Genomic DNA, 20,357 nt, shown 5'->3' with positions numbered 1-20,357 from the left:
CTGTAAAGTGCTTTGAGTGAACCAGAAAAGTGCCATACTGTATAAGTGTAAGGAATTGTTATTACTGTTTCCCATTTTTTATTTGTAGTTTTTGTTTGTACTATTTGCATGCAGAACCCTTAAACATCATCTTCCAGGTGTCTTGGGTTTTATCTAAATTTTTTTGCATTTCATCTGCTGCTTCTCCAGTGTCTGCTAATCATCTGGAAAAGTGATGACATTATTAAACTCTATTAAAATCTAGATTATCCAGAATCTAGATAATCAATAGAAGTAAAGAAGGGCAGTAGTCCTGGTGCAGATCCCTGGGATACTCTAATATTTACATCACCCCAGTTTGAGTATTCACCTCTGTGCCCTCTGTTTTCTATTTCTCACTGCAGACATTCACATTTCCTTGAATGCCTATTGCCCACAATTTGAGTGTTAATCACTCATGACGAACTTTATCAGAAGCCTTTCAGAAATCCAAACACTCCATATCACACATTCTCCGTGTATTACTCCTTGTTCTAAGAACGTAAACTGGTTGATTAGGCAAGACTATGTTGACTGTTTCCTAGGATATTATTTCCATATAGATAATCCTCTAGTTTAGTTCTAGTAACTGTTTTCATAACATTCCGTGTAATACAGGCCAGACGTATTGGTCTATAATAACTTGATTCAGTTATCTCACTTTATTGTGGGTGGGTATACCTATCTCATCATTTTGTTTGACAGGTCTACTCAATAGTGTGATGGCGAAGTGCCCTAACTTTAATTGAACCCTTCTGTGGAATCGGGGCTGGTCTGAGGGCTGGAGGTTACAGGAAGAAATAGTAGTACTTATCCAAATCACAGATCCAGTCTTGACAGGCGCGGGTTGGTAAACCGGAACATCTGATAACAGGTGGCGCAGTACTAGAGGTTAACAGGGAAGTAGAGCTCCTCTGGTGAACAGTTATATAGTTTGATGCTGACTTGACTAATGGGTTAATTGAGTAATGCTTCTGCTTGAGTGGGAATTAGCAAGAGTTTGTGATGATTATGCGTAACCGTGAAAATAGTTGGATACTTTAAAACACAACCCTTATTTAATGTGTATCCTAATGGATCTCAAGCTGTGGAGAATCCAAAAAACTGTTTCCACCTATTACTATGGCAACTTAATAGTTGCTGGTGGCTTATAATAACGAGTCTATTCACCGAATTTGAAAACCGTAAAAACAATCTGTATGCTTGCTGAAGTTGAGCGGACATGTTGTTCTATTCTTAAAGTTAAACTCGATAGTGATGATTTGTCTGTTTCAAGAGAGTGATGCCATCTGGCATTTTCATTTGCAAATCTGAAAGCCTATTGTATATTGTGCCAAATGTTGCATAATTGTTTGGCAGATATCATCTATTTCCATACTGTATGTCTATTTTGGATTCTGCATCAATCTTATTAGTAAAGAGTTGTTACTGCCTGGTTTGGTGTAGTTTATTTGTAATGAGATCACAAAGGAAGAGCTGGGGGAAGTGTCTTCACAGTTACATCTCACCGGGGTTGTGGAGATACTTGTGTTGTGATGGTAGATTAACACTATCAAAAATATTCTTCATAACTATGCTAATAATGTCCAGGAGTTTATTATTCTATGTTGGATGGTGGAGTGAGGGTATGTTATCTGCATGTGCAGGAAGTCTCAATCAGTTTGGTTTAAATGGATGAAAGTCAATTTGTGGAGAATTTGTGTATCTGTTTCTCTCCTCTGGACTGATTACAGAGCAGCAGCTTCTCTTCTATGACATGGTGACCAAAGTTCACAGTATTCTAATAGAGACACAGCTAGTGCATTGTACAATTTTAACACAACATTAAGTCCCAATCGATTTGGTTTAAATGGGTGAAACTCAATTTGTGGAGAACTCTTAAATGTACTTCATGCCAGTGTTACGCTGTTGATCAGCTGTCGGCAGGGGATGGACTCTATGCAGGTAACAGGATCTCAGGAAAGCAGTAATTACCGTGAAAGAGGTCAAAAGACTAGCAAAAGGTCAAAAGCCAAAAGGGAAACTAGGCAAAAGATATCCAAGACACAATCCAGAAATCGTGGTCGAAAAGGCAAGCCAAAAATCCAAAAACCTAGAAGAGTCCCAGGAAGATATTGCAAAGGAGGACATGTGTAGCTCTCAAAGTCTAACCCACTACTGAGCGAACCTGGAACAGGGAGCAGGGTTTAAGTAGGGTGGGGGGAGGCTTGGTGATGAAAGATTAACCTGATTAACCTATGCCTCCCCTGAGTAGGTGAGGGACACACTATCGGTTTGGGTGCCCTCTGGTGGCGGGGTGCTGGAACTGGAGCAGACAGTGAGTTCATTTCTTTTTTCCATTGAGAACGACAATGGGCGAAATGAATAATTGTATGTTTACATCCAACTAACAGCAGGTGGAAAGACTGTACCTCAATGCAGGAGCTCGGCAAGGTCTCACAGAAAGAAGATCCTGCAGAGAGCCGTGCTGAGAGGAGAGTGTTCTATCCTGCCTGCTGTTTGAAATAGCTAAACTTCATGCCAGCACATGTGACAACCGCCTTAGGTGAAGAGGAAAAGGTGAAGTGAGGAGTTCTTTCATCTCTCTGTTAGCAATAAATAAAAGAAAAGTTATAATCAAAGACTGAGGAGACAGATAGCAATTGAACTCTGTTTTCATTTAGAATCTCATGTTCTCTGAATGCAATGGATTCAATTTAAAAACAACCTCTCTAAGCCATACTGTATCTCTAGAAACGTCAAAGTTTCCGGTTATTCTTTTGCTGTGGATTTTGTTCCTCCCAGGTAACTAAAGCTCCCTACCGTTATCAGCTGAGAAAGACGAGAAGCAAAATGACTGAATGGCCCAGAAACACCATATCACTCATTATACAATATACTTAACCATGTAAATTAATATTCTTAAACAGTTTACAATCACAGCAATGTTCCATTTTGCTTTACAAATGTTTCTGTTTTTAACAAAAGTCTTAGATGAACAAATGCTATACTTAATTTCTCCCTTTTCAGTTATGAAAAAAATTAAAATGTTAGGTTACTTGTAAATGACCACAACTGAACTGATATCTAAAACATTTTATAAATAAATGGAAGGAACAATCGACAAGAACCTCTGAACATACAATAGCTTTTCAATGGACTAATTCATATGAAGATGTTTTTTGTTAACAGTTTAAAGTCAGACTGCTATCTACATCTATGTAGTCATTCTACTGTGCTTTTGAAGGGTCTGATAAACTTCAGGAAACATTCACAACTCCCCTTGCAGCACTTACTGCTATTATCAAGTACTAATTGTCTTGCTGTGTGATATGGTTATAAAATCCATTAAAGCTTCTCACTGTTTAACTTCCCAAAGACTAAGAGATGTTTTGTTTTGAAACTGAGCAGCATGACTGTGCTGCTAACCGTATTAATTTTATCTGAAGACGAGTTGTTCCACGATCTTCTCTGTGCATAGCAGGTACTAAACAAAACTGAACATACTGTAGAAGCATAGCTGAAGCTTTCCAGCAGAAATGAAGGTCATCCTTATGTCAGGACACCTTTAGCACCATCTGGTGATGAAAACAGAATCAAACGGTTGTATCACAACACAACCTCCTATCTATATATTTATCTTATATATATTTATTTAGTTTTTGCCACTATCACATCAGCTTGGTACAATATCTATGTATTTTAGTTTTCCCCACAATTTTAGTAAGATTTTCTTTTCTTATTGATCTTTTCACTGTTGAAAAGAGATAATCAATCCTGCACAGTCATGTGCTTTTAGTGGCAGTAAAATTAGATTTGTTTCTAACTGAGCAGACAAGCAGTAGAAAAGACTTTTGTTTTCATGATTCAAACCCTTATTTTAAATTAAGAAGAGCATTATCTTTAAATTTAAATCAGCTAAGTATATTTGAAATTGAAGAATGTGATGTCATTTACATTGGAGCTACCAACGCTGTTTTTCATGGGCCTAGATTCTCTGATAGCCTCCTTTACTTGCCTTATAACATAATACAAGGTTTGAAAGCAGTTCCTATTCCCTGAAAACTCATACTTGGCTTGCCTTTGTAGTCTTTATTATTATTTTTGTGTCTCTGCCTGGCAGTAAGGGATAAATGATAAATAGTGTAAGATAGTTTACAGAAATCAATAGATATGACCTCAGGCTGCAGCCTGGGCCTCACTCGTCCACACATACCTGCTGCTGACATCACTTATCTCAGAACAAACCTCTGTGAAGAAGGGGAGCGCACAGATGATCTTCTACAAGCATGACATTCCAGTGAACAGCAGGGCCAGCGGAAAGGGCAGAGTGCCTGGCATCTCCTGCTTTACCATGGCAACGGGGTGCTTATGTAATCTCTTGACCAACATCCTCCAGTATTAACAGTTGATTATTCAAGGTGCCATACTGGTTAATGTGCAGCTGATACTATATTTTCAATTACAGCCAACTGAAATATCTTCAGATTAATTACTGTTCATTATGTATTTAAAGACTATATCTACTCCATGGCAAAAAGTATTCTCTCAGAAGACGTGGGATAGCTAGTTCACATGTGTACGACAATGTAGTCATTTCTCAGATAAAGATGATTTGCAGACATTTTGTAAAACCTACAAATACCACTTCAATTGATCATCAGTAATCATCGGTGACGGAAAATGAGTACGTTTTTTCTTGTTTTGCAACATTTAACATATTTTCGATTAGAAGTGACTCAGAACTTTAATGAATGGCTCTCCTCTGAAGCTACAGATGTACTGCAGCCATCTAGAAAATGTGAGATGTCAGTCAGTATTCTGCTCTGTAAAACTGCCACATGGTGCAGTGAATCCTTAATGTACTACAGCTGTGTGTGGTTGTCAGAAAAATCGTTACAGTATTAAATGTTTATTTACACATTAGTGTTTCCCTTTCAAAGACAAAGTGTAGCCCATACCCCAAGAAAAATTAAGACAAAAATACTGTGAACTGTAGAGATATTACGGCGACAAACAATTTCATTTAATGCAAAGATTACTTTGTTGATACAGGATGTTGTTACCACATTGCTAACACAACTCCAAATGAGATGTATCAAAATAGTTTATGACACTAAAAGTGTGGTGTCATTTTGTAATAGGTATGCATACTGTACAGAAACTACAGTATTACCTCCATTCATGTACCACTGTTTTTCAAGTGATAATTGAAATGAAATAAGAATGTTTCAGCGGAGCATACATCAACAGTGTAATGGCAAATTGCAATTTCAGTTAACAATTGAAAATTAATTTCAGTTGTCTTAATTAGTTTATTAATTAATTAGACGTAATTAGACTCTCCGTGAAATTAATTGTTTTCTGTGAATTTCCATGAAACCAGAGACTTTAAGAAATAGAGGTCCAATCCAGGATCCATTCATGGCATCTAATTCTCTTTTCACAAAAACATTACAGCTACATTTCATTTTAAGACGATAGCTAGGTTATTTTATATGTCTATATAACATGTAAAATGAGTGAGCCACTTATTTTTTAGATATCCTTAAGTGGGAGCTCTCTGCCAACTTTATCCCATCAGTATCATCAGGATAATTTTGCTTATAGGTATTATTCACAGGGTCAAAATGGCAACTCTTTAGAAACAATAAGGGAAACCACACCAGTGCTTAAATACATTTCTTTAAAGTAAAAAAATGCAATAAAACTTATTGTACCAAGCCTCAGACACGTATAATCAAACCTTGCCTAGAATTTAAACATGTTGTCTAAAACATCATAATTTGATTTTCTGCAAAAAGTTCCATAAGAAGCAGAACAACTTAGCTTGTAAAGATCTACAGATACCGCAGAGGAGATTATTAGCAGCATTATTTTATAAGGCTTCCGGCTCCAATGTGGCTAATTTAAAGTGAATCTCTGCTAAAAGTGCAGGAAGAAGCCTGCGGCAGTCAGATTACTGACTGAAACCTCACCTGGCTGCTGTGATCTGATGCGGAACGTGCTCTGGTCACTGTCCTGAGGATGGCTGGACACGCGCTGGACCAGGTGCTGCTGCAGTGGCCTCTGCCTCGGCTCCATGTGGCGTCTGGCACTGAAGCTTTTTGTCCGTTTGCATTTATATGAGGAAGCTTGTAAAAATATAACACAACCAGCGTTTTTTTAAATCCTAAATCTGAATTTTGAAGAATAATAATTGATATTGAATTCAGGAAGAGGGGGAGGAAGGGAGAGCTGTTGTGCAGGGCTCTCACTCTCAGACGCTTCAGGTTAGGATAATCTGCTCCAGACCGAAAACTCAACAACAACAAAACAGCCTTCCTGCAGGATAATGACCCAGAGCACAAGGCCAAAGCTAGAATGGACTGGCTTGACACTCGGAAAGTGAATGTTGTTGAGTGACACAGTCAAAGTCCTGACCTGAACCTTATTGGTAATCTGATAAAAAACTTGAAAACTGATGTCCATACTATAAGTGATCCCCAAACAAACTGAGAGAGCTCAAGCACATCTGCCGGGAGGAATGAGCAAAAAAATGCATCAATTTTCTGACCGACTTTTACATTCCTTGAATTCTCTCTTAGCATTTTCTTGATGTGATGCACATTGAGATTCACTGCAATGAAATGTGGTATATAAATTGATTGTTACCATCACCACAGGAATATTTAAAAGGGGTATGTCTATTTTATAGACTGCAACAAAATAAAAAAAAATTGTAAGCTAGCGCTCTGAGGGGGAAAACCTTTGACAGGTCTCACATGAGTGCAGACTAACGACCCCCTCCTTAGTAAAGTAGGTTGGAAATTTGAAGGCATTCCACCCTGTCTTCATACCTGTTACACCTAATCTGACCAGTAGAGGTCATCCATTGTAGCATTTACAGAGTAAAATCAGAACTATGTTCTAGCCTTCTAAGTGCTAAATATGTTCAGTGATAACAGCATTCTTTGATTTGCCAAGGAAACTTTAATGTAAAAGTGTAAATTAATGTTAAAATGAGAACTTTTGGGCAAGAAAAAGGACATGATCTGAAATTCAGGAACACGAAGGTCACTGAAATTACTGTATGTGACTCTCTTGGTATGCCTACTGCATAATTAACCATTTCCCACAAGACCTGCACCCTACTAGCTCACTTTCTCACAATATTGCTGCCTTTCTGTTAAAATATTTGCTCAGGCAGTGTTGACTTTGTCTAGACATTCTGCAGCCGGCTTTATTGAAAATTCCTGACTCCACAGCTGAGCATTACCGCATGTCCAGGAATAATGTTTCTGGGAATCGTCTGATATGCCAGGACTGCGCTTGCATCTTTACCACTGTAGTGTTGCATTCTTAACTAGGATATTTGTAAGTAATCTGAATCTGTGATTAATGTTCCTTGCAGATTATTTGACCTCATCTAAGCCATTCTGAGGTCACTGAAAACATTATACAGTGATGAATAAATCCAAATCTGAATGCTTTTCCCATTTCATATTTCAACAGTTCTTGGCTAATTAAGATCATATGGCTGATATAATAGGATGGAATGCAAGAGGTTCGGGGAACATTACAGTTTTCCGTCAGGATTTCCCAAACTGTGTTGTGAAGGGATGCTGCTCTACACATTACTCCTGACAATTAACTGAACCAGTTAGTTCTAGTTCGTTAGGTGCTGCCGATTTAAAAGAGACAAAACATTCAGGAATGTTTCCCAACAAGATTGAAGCTGGGACCTTTTGTTTAGTGTAAATCTAAATTTTTAAACAATATCTGTCATATTCAGTATATATATATATAAAAAAGAAAAAACAAATAGAAAAATTAAGCCAAATATCCTTTGAGAACAGCAGATGTCTGATCTTAACACCTGTAGGAGTACCGCTTGTGAGCAGTCAAAAGTGGTTTCAAATACAAGTATAACAGCAAGAAGAATGTCTCAAGCTCTGGCTAGCCAGCTGACCCGAGGGTCAGAGGGATTAAGAGTGGCACTATTCCAAGAAGATGGGTCCAAACGCACAAGGGAACCAGTGGAGCTAAGGAGAGTACATGAGTATTTCCCTTTCAAAGTAAAGTGCGCACCCAAGGACTAAATAAGAAAAATACTGTGAACTGTAGAGATATCGTCCAGTGATAATACAGATTGTTGCCTTTTAATACAAACATCATTTATAAGGTAAGATCACTTTATCGGCCATCTACAATTTCTTGTATTAGGAATTTTGTCTTTTCACAGACCCCAGCTTGCTCTCCATGAGACACACAGGCAGGGAGAGAGAAGCTTGGGGTCAGAGCGCAGGGTCAGCCATTTATACAGCACCCCTGGAGCAGTTGGGGTTAAGGGCCTTGCTCAGGGGCCCAACGGAGTAGGATTCCTCTGCTGGCCACGGGATACGAACCGGCAACCTTCTAGCCACAGAGCCACCGCAACTCGTCATGAAAATTAGGTATTGCCTCCTTTGAGATGATGGACTTCTCACGGTGCTGCATGCAAGTAGGAAATCTGAGTGGTTTAGAGGGCAGCTCTGCCCTGCGATATGCTTACAGCCCCCTCCAGACTGGAGGACTCCATCCAGACAGGCAGAGTATCTCTCTTACTGAAACAACCAGAAAGAACGCATGAAGAAAACATAAGTTTAAAAGTCTTTTTTTCCTAGTAGCAGTGTGATTCGGGATTGGTATGGTGACATGAACATGCTTCCATGTTTTTCATTGCTTTAGTATCTCAGCAGGCAAGAAAGCAAGTAAAAGACAGCATTCATAATTGCATATTAATAAGGAACTAAATCAGATTAGACTAAGACTAACAGATCTTGGAATTGTTATAACCCAAATCTAATTTTTAAATGGTCAAAATTATCAGCAAGTGCCTTAAACTTTAACCTCACAAACCAAAAGCTGGTTGTTGGAAAAAATACTCAGTATCTTTGTATGAATGAAATGAAAAAAAAAGACATTAGTTTAATGTAGCAGGTTTTTACTTTTTCGGTTGGACATTTTACTGCAGATAACAAAGACAATACTTCTTGCGTTTGGCATAACTTAGGATGACAAAGTAAATGTCAAATACACATTTGAAACTGGGATTTTCCTAATGATCACCAACAGTATTTAAGGAGCTTTAGCACTGAGCACAAAAAAAAAATACTGACTGAAAAGAGGGAAAAAAAATGCAGTCAAACTTCCATTGCATCACTCATTAAAGAAGTGTTCGAACACCCAAAACTGATTGGGTAAATGGATGAGTCTAGCTGGTGCAACTGTAAGGATCAATGCTAACAGCTGTGTAGTTATGTGAAAGGCAACAGTTTCCCATGAAAGATGGATTACAGCACAACAGGCAGGACACACAGCAAAAAAGCTTCATAAGCTACAAAAGTTTAAATGTTCATTGGCATTCAGCTGCCAATACTATAATCTCCATTTAACAGCACAGATACCGTGACAAAGAAAAAAGCAGGGAGTGCATTTTTGGTGGAAAACAATCGACAACCACTATAAGGAACTGAAGAAATAATAAAAAACCTGTCTTTTGTACAGTGTAGAGGTGCAGTTCATCTACCTTCAAATAAAACTGCTTCCTTAGGAGCCACTGAAGAAGGCAGCTCAAGTGTCTTCAATGTAACATTGATACATTAAAAAAGGACCCAAATGAATATTTAAGTGTAAGAAAAATATATTTCAGGCTTAGTGTCTACAAAAGCATCATGATGAAAAGGCCTCATAAATATAACTTAGCATTCTGAATCCTATCCGGCTTATAAAAAAATATTATGGCATCAATGTTTCAATTTTTTGAGTGTTTAGAAACATGGTATGAAAGTTTAAAAAGTGACAATGTATAAATCAGACCATTCCCTGAAAACTATAATATACTAGCTAAACTGTTGCAGAATTTATAAAAACATTTTCATCTATAAAACCTTTAAACTATATTTCGCTCTCATCCTTAGGAAACACCTTTGGCCTTTTCTATTATAATTGAGCCAGCGGTCATATATCTGCAAATACAAAATACAAATGACCAAAGTCTTACTACTGCCTTCATTGGAATGTCTTTCCTCAACTTCCTGTACTGTACATTTTCAGTTCTTCAGTCACAAGATGTGTAATCAGCACTTAAAAATTCTGTTTACAAAGTCCAGATGGACCACCTCTCTCAGCTAATACACAATTGCAACAGCTGTTCACTTAACCAGAAAATCTTTGTTCTGTACTGTTGGTAAAAGGGAACGTTTATGATATCTGTTAATGCAATTTTGGAACCCATGCAGAATTCACGCACACAACATGTGCACCTTTTAGTAAGTTATACATTTTGTTAAAAAATAAGTAGCTTACACATAACTATTAAAAAATAAACCTGAACAAACTTTTAATGTATTGTCTCAACAGTGAAATCCTTAAATTAACTCCCGTGTCTTACAGTACATACAGTATCCGTTCCCTTATTATATGCAGCAATTATAAAAAACCTCTCAAAACACATTAAAGCCTTACTCATCTTATAAGTCATTCTTAAGGCACAGAGATGACTACTAGTCAAGACACTGATTAGCACTACAAGTATTTCCTAGAGACCTGAAGAAGACGTTTACAGAAATAGAAAACAAATCAAAGAAGTAGGTAAGAGTTAGGATACTAAACATTTTAAAATACTTAAAATGGTTTTGTCCCTTCTCCGAATAAGTCTATGTAAGTGAAGTGAAGCCCAAGTGTTCTGACATTTTTCCCCTAGGTCACAATGTTCATACACCTGCAGTAACAAACCTGCTGCACAGCTCACATTCACAGGCCAGTTCTTGCACTTGTATCCCAGATACAGGTCTGGTCTACTGCATCATTTTTAATAACAGTGCAGGATAGAAATACTGCCACAAAATGCTTCTCTTTTCAGACACTGAAAGGCTGAAGCAGTCTTTTGACCACAGACCATTTGGACCTGAATTGTTTAACATGTATTCTGTTCATTTGGTGACGTCTTTCCTGAGTATAGTGCAATTATCAATGGTGGAAACAAAAGCCCTTACTGAGACTTTCAAAAAGTGGTATTGCGTTTCATATATTATCGTTAATCTGTTTTATAATTCTTATCTACGTTAATGCAGTCACAAGGCAATAGTCAAAACTGGACCTGAGGTTTTTTTATTTATCTTTTTAAAAAAAATCAATCCCTAAGGACTGATAAAATTTATTTTCTTGGCTTCTGTTCTTCTGTATTAAAAAAGGCCCTTGTTTCTTGCCACAGTGACCGAGCAGGAAGAAATGAGATCGTGCTAGGCTCGTCAGAAGGTAGCCACAAGCTGGTGGTCTTGCGAGGTCCTCGTCTCAGTCCATTTCCATGGCCATCAGCCGCCGCGTCGCCCGCGAGTCCTTTTCGCTGGCTTCCTTGAAGCAGCAGCGCGCACTGACAAAGCCAATCAGCACGGACAGCAGGCCGACAGCAAGCGCAGCGCCAACTCCATACAGCAGTGGCAGCTTCAGCGACTCCCAGACTAGAACAACAAACACACAAGGTCCGTTAGAACAGATTCTACCTCGGTATCAAAGTATAAAACAAACTCTGGGAGATTTTCTCAGCTAAAACAACCTTCTTTCTTCCAGCCACTCAAAAGGTAATTCGGCTAGGCAGTTTTCCTTGACATTGACCACAAAACCTAAAGACGACACAAACCAATGGCACAGAAAGGCCACGCAATGAAGGAATGACCCACAATTCTGTGACCATATCTAGACCAGGTCACAGCTTTGAAAAGTCACTCTATGCTAATTTAGTTCAAGGCACTATATGTTGTATGAAATATAACATTTTTCTTCTAAACCAAAAAATGACAATTCTACTCCCATGTGCCTTTTTGCGTCAAGAAGTAAGAAATACTTTGGGAGATTCCATTTGAAAAATACAGCACGTTACTATCTACTGTACTAGCTGATAAAAACAACCAAGTCCATGGAGTCACAACTGACTTGCGAACTTCACCACCAGCAGGACCGGCAAGGAGCTGATGTCCTTCGACTTCTGCCAGGACCCGTCTGCGGTTCTGACCCAAGGCGTGACAGTGCAGTGGTAGTTTCCCGCGTCGCTGTCCTGCGCGTTGTGGACGCTGAGGCGATAAGTCTTTGCGTCGGTCCTCTCCAGGCTGCAGTCACTGCTGCTGTTCCTCTGGGCCTGCCTCAGCACCCCCCAGCGGTCCACAGAGGCCAGGAAGTGGACGTCCTCGGTGTCCGCGGCGCGAGACCGCTCGAGGAACCAGCTCACCTCAAAGGAAACGTCACCTGAGGAGCAACACGGGCGTGTCAGGCAGGCGGGAATCCGCAGCAGCGAGCATGAGCAATGAGCGAGAACGAAAACACACAGCCTGAAAAGTACCGCCTTCCGTCCAGGTTTCCTAGAGTAAGTTTCCTTTATGGGTATTACAGTCTGACGAAAAACCCAGAGAGAGGCTGGCAGGGCACAGTCCTACCAGACACTGCTCAATCACCTAAAACAAACATGGAAGACCCTACCTTTGGGTTTGCATGTATGGGAAAAAAAAACTGGAAAATTAAACCAGCCAGATGAGGAAAAACAAGTAACAGAGCTGTGAAAAGAAACTGAAGAAAACCAAAGAAAGATCAATTTCAGTCATTTCCAAGTTTCACTGAAATAAACAACTACAAATTAGATCACCTCAGCTCTCGTTACTGCACCTATGTCGTGTTTGTGTTCGTCGGCTCTCCTAACACTGAAACTGCTCCCATAAGCACCAATTAGGTCAATCAGATGAAGAAACTGCCGATATGTACAGCAGCATATTTATAACACACACAACAACATCATATCACACCTGAATGCCAGCTGCAGTTTGCACAAAAGATACCTAGCTTCGACCATAATCACACCTGCTGTCCAAAAAATAAGACTGAGGAACTCCAATTTTCACATGCATGGAAATATCCATTAGCAATACAGCATTATCTATGATCTTTCCTAAAATGTGTTATAGAGAGCCAGGGAAATAAAATCTGAACATTGTGCAATCAAATGTATGTCCTTACCAGCACAATGGCAGATCAGTGAAAGTAGGCACACATTGTTCAGTTTTTTTCAATTTCAATTTTATGCATTAACCATCTGAGAATCAATTTGGCTATGAAGAGAATGTAAAAAGAATGTTCTGCACCCTAGGGATTTAAAGCACAGGGCTTGAAGAATGAAAAACAGCATCAGCTGTTACTAGTCAGAGAGAAAACTGCCACAGGAGCAGTACTGAATATTCTGTATATAGATCATAATAAGAGGAGGTACACATTCACCACAGTTTGCAATCAGGCCAAGTTTTGGACTGGGGGGAACGAGGACTGGAGGAAATGTTTAAGGCTGATGACAAAATACAGTACCTGTATAAGGACAACAGTACAGACCCCTTTCCAAATTATAATATAAGTCAACTTAGAACAACAACTAAAATGCATTCAGGCACTTTTATTACCATATTTGTGGACAACAAAAGGCATAAATGTTGATAAGAACCAAGACTAACAATTTGGTAAAACAAAAATTCTCCAGTTTAATTCTCTGTCTATTCAAAGATTAAAGAGGTGCAAGCATTTTTAAAGTAGAGGGATTTTATATACACATGGTCATGTGACTCACATGGTGAAGCAATGCACATTTAGGTTACTGAAGAGGTTTCTGATTCTACACACTTTTTGAAGCTGGTGTAAAATGTGGACAAAGTTATTTTTGCACTGCACACACATTGCAGTCACAGTACAAGTAACCTTATTTAATGCAAAATATAAAAAAAGGTTTCTTCAGTAGCTAAGACAAGATTATGCTAAACTACATTCATAAAACGGTTCACCCTCCCGTGTTTCACAGGGGAGGAAACCAGGGGCATGATCGTGGTCTGGCACTTTTGACTTTGTATAGTGGGCAGTACATCTAAACTGCTTTCACAACCTTGGTGTCAGCAGTTCTTCACACCTCCAGCAATACAAGCCACTCATTAAGGAAGCCGAACATCCTGCCACTTACTTTGCTCACGCTGTCAAAAAAGTATTTGTATTTGTCACACCCTCATACTCTGATCACTGTTAATTCCTATCTGTAACTGTAATAAAGTAAAAACATTTCACAGGTTGCACTGTGTGTACAAATACTTACAATCACATACAAACATTTTGTGTGAATTAACTTATTTGTAAGCAAGATAATTTCAGCTAGCTTTCTATGATTCATTCTCTATTAAGCATTCATAAAGAATCAATTAATGTATCTTATACTGTTACCAAAATTACATTACAGGACTAGAGGTATGGCCTGGGTTAGAGCTTTGTTACCCACATGAGATTAATCTATAGAAAAGTGTGGCTCATATCAATTAGGCTTCTGCAACCATTTACCTAAATTATTACCATTATTCCTTTGTACTTTTAAAAGTGTCACACTGAATTTGTCAATCAGTAGTGCCCCGTGTTCCACAGTGAGTAAATAGAGAAAGCAGCCGGATCTATACTGTTCCATTGGCTGCACTGATCCTGGTGCCTGAGGTACCCTTGACCTGGTATCATCCTACTCTGTGTCCTCATTATACACACACATCTATACAGTATATCCTTACATTGTCACACTGCATGCTTCTTATTTCTAAATACAATAACTGAAATAACAGGTGGATGAGTGTCACAGCATTATTCAAAGTACTAACTAGGAATTGTTAAAACCTATTCTATTGCAAATTATGAAATTCTACATATGCAGTCTCCATGTAGCTACACATTTTTTTTCTTTGCTTCATCTTCTAAAACACATAGAAAACATTTTTTTATGAAGTCTTCTCCAAAGTGCTTCTCACTACTCATCTATCCTCTCATTCATTTGCTTTGCACTTTGAAGCTTGAACTCCAATGTATACATTTTTGTGCACAAACAAATGGAAGGGACTTTTGGGATAGCAAAAAAAATTCAATTACCCTCGTCATTATTGAAGGTATTTTATGATTTTGGCTGTTTTCAGGAAATTAGGCAAGAAATTCGGGAAGCACTGCACAAAACCAAATTAGCAACAACAAAAACAAAGCAGTGCATGAAGTCATTGTCTGAAGCAATCAATAGCAGCTCCTCTGGAAAAAATGCTGTGTCCTTGTCGATTCCTAGAAGAGTCTTATTCTACTGTGCAAGACGAATTTCCAAAAATACTCAGTACATTTACGGTCTTCCAAGGAGATTCAACCGAAAAAGAAACTTTCAGATCCCTCCTACCGGTCTGACCGAAATCAATCATATCCCTCTCCCAGCGCCCAGCGCCTAGAAAGACTCCTGCGGGGACTTGCCTTTCCAAGAACGCCCGTTCCCTCAGGGCGGAAAAGCAAACGTCACTGGAAGCAAATCCCAGTGAGTCACAACAGATTCCACAATCTGTCAAACCCCTCCGATTCCTTTTATGTGCAGAGGATGCTCTGACTCGAGACCACAGCGAGGATATGGACGGGAGTGATTCCCTGAAGGCGTCGGGGGAGGAATGCCGAGAGCTGTAACTGGCTGTGTTCAGAGCGTTAGCAGAGGTGCCAGGTATTGAATTGAGCATCCTGGGACTCAAGGCCACGCTGCGCACAGCGGCGACAGGGCAAACATCTGTGGCCAGAGGTCCACCCAGAGGACTCCTTCAGACTAAACAGGGGAAAACCAAGCGGAAGTGCATCTAAAAACAAGAACAGCAAGGACTGGCCCCCACACACTCCCCTGTATACACCACTGACAGCCGCCAACAGACCCCGCCACCCCTCCTCATGGTGGAACACAGCTGCTACAACACGCGTCGAGGGCTCCGCTAGGTAAACCACAACGTACGTTACGGACTGCAACAAGCATATTTAACAAAAGAAAATCAAAGGTCGCAGTTAGCAAAAGTGAGGGGAAAAGAAAACCAGACTAGCCTAACAGTGTCATTTATGCAGGATTCTGATAGGACTTTGACAGATTACAATAAGACTTTTCTTTCCCCCAGTACCAGTGAAATGTTAAGGAGTATGACATGGTATTCATGGTACTCAATGAGTTTTTTAGAAAAACAAATATTGTAGAATTTCAATTTCTCTAAAATCAGCAAGCATCTCTAAACACACACATGACATCCCCAAGTGTGTGATCTGTTCCCCCCGCCAAGGTAAATCTTCTGTTTGCATCACCATGTTCATGTTTGACGATACACATATATCGTGTACCGACAGGCCTTAATATGCAAACAAACCACCATTTTTAAGGGTCTAATGCCTCTTGGTATGCATCTGCATATCTGCGTGTGCGGCTGTCGCTTGCCTCGTTAGGAAAGGCTGACAGTGCGGGGCCTCGCAGTACAGTTCTCCCGGTTCACTGCAGCCTGAGGTCGTCTCTGGGATTGCGGGCGAATGACACAAACTACTCAGCATTGCAGCTGAAGCCGACACCCTGGCTTCTTGTAAGACAGCGCAGGGTGAGATTAGGCTCGATTAGCTACTAACAATGAAACGGGCCTGATGGGCCACATGGCCTCCTCTCGTTCAAAACCATTCTTACGACCTCAAAGTTTAGTTAATGTGGACAGCGCTTCGCCAAATGTGGGAGTGCAATAAGTGTGATTAATACCGCTGCCTGTTCTGTGATTCATACTTTAAACTATTCTTTACAGTAGGCTGAGGTACATCAAGCATACAAAAGCCTAATGTAAACTCTTAGCTGAGAATTGGCAGCACTCTCCTGAGTGGAGAGCACTCTCTTGATCCATTTGGATCAGAAATGTCCAGCCAGTTTGATGTCTGGTGAATGGCAGTTAACATCAGAAACAGAGTTTATATTCCTGATATTTCGATCTGCCTTGTGCACTGCCAATCCCATCATTGCAAAAACTAAAATAGAACAGAGCCTTCCATGTATCACCAGTTTTATGATCTCATCTCCAGCAGCTGCTTTTATCAATCACCCTCTTGTTTCTGTGAGACACAGCCTCTGGGCCCTGCTAAGCTCTTGCATCTTCAGAGGCAACAGTACATTTCTGGACTAAGCTTCATTAAAAAGGGGGAAAATGATCTGGAGGTAAAGAAAGTGTTCAAATCTAAAAATTAAAAAAAAAAATAGATGAAATGGGGAAGCAAAAGGCTGGTGAGAGAAGATACCGGCAGTGATAATGCTCAGATATGGAACACTGCAGTCTGTCAAGAGCTTAATTTCATTTTATACCTTGTACAAGTACACAGCCCACATGGTACCTTTAAGCCATTGCTCTGCTTATTTGTAATTCAGTGATCTACTCTACAGCTTTCATGCTCCCAGCTTTGCAACATGTTGCAATCACAGAGGATTCACTTTGTACCTGGTGCAGCTTTGTAGAAAAGCCATGTAGTCATTTTATAAATCTAGAGATGTGTACCAGGCTACCCAGAAATAACAACACTGGAAATGAAGGTATTATCCATTACTTCTCTTTTCTCATAAGGCAGAAGCTCTTATCACTGATTTCAAATAACTACCCAGGAGACAGCGTCCACTCCTATAAATACCACTCTGTTAGGAAAACTCCTTAAGTGTTACAGGTTAATATTTAAGGTGAGGCAGTGGGCAAATTGCTTGTATATGCATGCTTCAACATGTTTCATAGTTTAAAGGTTGAAAATCAAATCATTTCCAAATAAAAACACTATCCAGCAACTCGTGTTTCATATTCTGATTATGCATTATGTTGCAAAGCAACTGTACTGACCTCGTTAAAGAATATTTTGTAGCAAAGCATTGACACACATCACAGAAAATTGAAAGGAATTAAGGAAATGTACAGTACTCAAGTTTAATGGTAATTCTTAGTTGTGAATGGACATGTCTGGATACCTCTTTCCATCTCAATGATGAATCCATATATTAAGCTTGAACTGACGGTATTTTAAAATATATATTTATAAAAGCTGGTACACATGGGTACAAAGCCTCATCTGCTTTGATAACCAGAAAACTCATCAGCAAATAATGCAGAAAACAGAAGCTTACAGGCAAGATTTGTCATTAAGCACTTGATTAATTATGACTCTGGTTTCAAAAGCTCTTTTAGTGTTATAGAAAATATACATAGTATTTTATAGTACATGTGCAGTAAGAAATCAGGTAAGAAAATAACTCCTGCTATGAGCTTGGTAAAAAAAACACATTTCTTCTCTGCCACAAGTGTAGACACTTTACAAGTGAAAGAGATTTAGATTACTTAATGTCATAACTGTGTAACTAAAACATTGTGCCACTAGAGCACCACTGCTCTGCCAACTACCAGTAAATAAATCAATTAAACTAGAACAGGTTAATGATTCAATCCAACGAGCGACGGGATGTTCAAGACTAATGACTTTGACAAGTCCCACAAACGCTGCGGTCTGGCAGAGCGTTCGATCTTCCAAACGGCCAGGACCCTGTGGAGTTGTTGGGGAAACTTGCCTGCTTTAGCAACCATCCCCAGGACAGTCACAGCACACTGGATTTTGGCGGTCTCTCCGGGGAACACGGACGAGGTGTCCGTGTGAATCGACACGTTGAAGGCTGGACCTGCAGAGACACAATTCCAGGGGCCCAGAGTCAGGGGCCCCGCAGCGCGCCAGAGGGACCTCCGCTGCACTTGACGACTCTGAGAGGCGGGTTCCCCCCAAAGGGGATATGACGTATTCTTAGGGCTTCTGCGTTAATAAGAGGATAGGTGCCTTATTAATTTCTTCATTTCACCAGGCTTCCCTTTTGATTTGTCAAGTCAGGACAGCCGATTGCTCCGCCTCCTCGTCTCCCAGCAATCGCTGCTGCTCTTTACAAGGGGAGTGAGGAGGGACACTCGTGGGGCCGATGTCATCCGCCACCCTGCAAGCCCCACAGCGACTGACACGGGAGTGCCTGCAGGCCCTAGCAGCCGCAGGGAGTCACGGTTCGCTAGAAAGCCGAGACAGGCACGGCTGTCTAACCCCGACCCTGCCCATGGTGGCACTCAGCCAGCTGGCGCTGGGAGTCCCCAGGCGTTGCCGCACACTGCTGGCTGGTAACATCATCCAGAGCCAAGCTGGAGACACCTGGGCCACAAAGCTCAATCTATAACCAGCGCCTAGCCCAGTGCTTCTCAGAAGGCCCCCCCAAGCATTTTTAAACCCTCAAGGAACAAGCTGCAGGAGGGTCAGTCTAGAGAGGCACTAAAGGAACAAGCAGAGGGTAATTCCACACTGAGAAACAGAAAGACCAAGCACAGCGCTGAGCCTCCTTCAGGGGAGGTGGAGTAGCTGTAGCCTCTTCAGTGTCTCCTTCTGTAAAAGGGCCTGAGTTCACCTACAGCAGACTGGCTGTATCTGGAAATGTCAGACACGATGTGTGACCCAAGCAGCCAGCTTTAGCTTCCCCGGGGGGTTCCCCACAGTCCACCCACCTTACTTTCTTTCCACTGAGGCCCAGGCGTGAAGTTGCCAGGGTAAACCTGCACTTAACGTATGAAAGCCCTGGGACTTACCGTGCTAGGGAGAGACACATCGGCCCAATCAGTGCTTTATCTTTACTTTTCCCGACCCTTTTAATACGGACAACCGCGGCCTCGGATGCTCGGAAGCAAGTGCACTAGGAATCCACCACTTCACCGAGACCGTGAGTGCGGGCAGGAAGACAAATGTCCCTTTTCAGAAGAGAGATAAAGATGCTTACCTGTGTCCTCAAAAGAAACTCGGACTTTGTTGGAAATGTCGGTGACCGCCTCTCTCCATGTGCTCCCAGCGTCGGGCGTCCAGGCAGTGGCCTCGCAGAAGTAGAATCCCGCGTCCGACAGCTGGGTGCCGTACATCCGGAAGCGGAAGTCCTGCTGGCTGGTTTTGAGCAGCACCACGCTGTCCAGGCGCTCCTTGTCGGTCCCGTCCTCCAGTCGCATCACCGAATCCCGACTCAGAGAGACGACCTTCCGGACCTTGCCCCCCAGGGACTCCTCCACCTTTATGAGCGCAGAGTAGCTGGGGGTCTGCAGGTTCCTGCCCGTCACTCGGCAGCCCATCTCAAAGGTGTCTCCGCCAGAGAAGGCAGTCTTCAGGTGGGTGGCGACCACCACCAGCACTGGGTCTGAAGCGCGAGACGCAGACAGGCCTGAGCTCACCCGTTCAGGAAGATTTACTCAGAACAGATCCCGGCACACGAACAAGGCATGGAACTTTGGATGAAGCATAAACGGAGAACAGACAAATTCTTCATTAGGGGGTCGTAAAATAAAACCCTCTTCTAAGACCCCGGACGCTGAAAGAGCAACACTACATCAAGTGAGCGGGATTATAATAAACTGCTGCCCTGCGAATCAGTCAGCGTTTCATTGCTGATACAACTGCCCTTGAATCCAGCAGGAGTGCAGTGCTTCCACGCA

At 41.0% G+C, this 20,357-nt stretch overlaps 1 protein-coding gene across 1 annotated transcript in view; it reads right to left on the bottom strand.

Moving 5' to 3' along the window:
- Positions 1–8,944: 8,944 nt before the first annotated feature.
- ptgfrnb (prostaglandin F2 receptor inhibitor b) overlaps positions 8,945–20,357 on the bottom strand; it is a 32,202-nt gene continuing 20,789 nt past the window's right edge. Inside the window, exons 6-9 of the mRNA XM_088913935.1 lie at positions 19,658–20,062; positions 18,425–18,532; positions 11,953–12,261; positions 8,945–11,480 (exon numbers count right to left, since the gene is read on the bottom strand). Of these exons, the coding sequence (XP_088770061.1) occupies positions 11,314–11,480; positions 11,953–12,261; positions 18,425–18,532; positions 19,658–20,062 (989 nt within the window). The 3' untranslated portion in view covers positions 8,945–11,313. The remainder of the gene's footprint in view (positions 11,481–11,952; positions 12,262–18,424; positions 18,533–19,657; positions 20,063–20,357) is intronic.

This window comes from Atractosteus spatula, chromosome 4, assembly GCF_055471065.1.
Source record: "Atractosteus spatula isolate fAtrSpa1 chromosome 4, fAtrSpa1.hap1, whole genome shotgun sequence".
Taxonomy (NCBI): Eukaryota; Metazoa; Chordata; class Actinopteri; order Semionotiformes; family Lepisosteidae; genus Atractosteus; species Atractosteus spatula.
The sequence above is the reverse complement of the archived record's forward strand: the minus strand, read 5'-3'. Positions and strand labels throughout refer to the sequence as shown.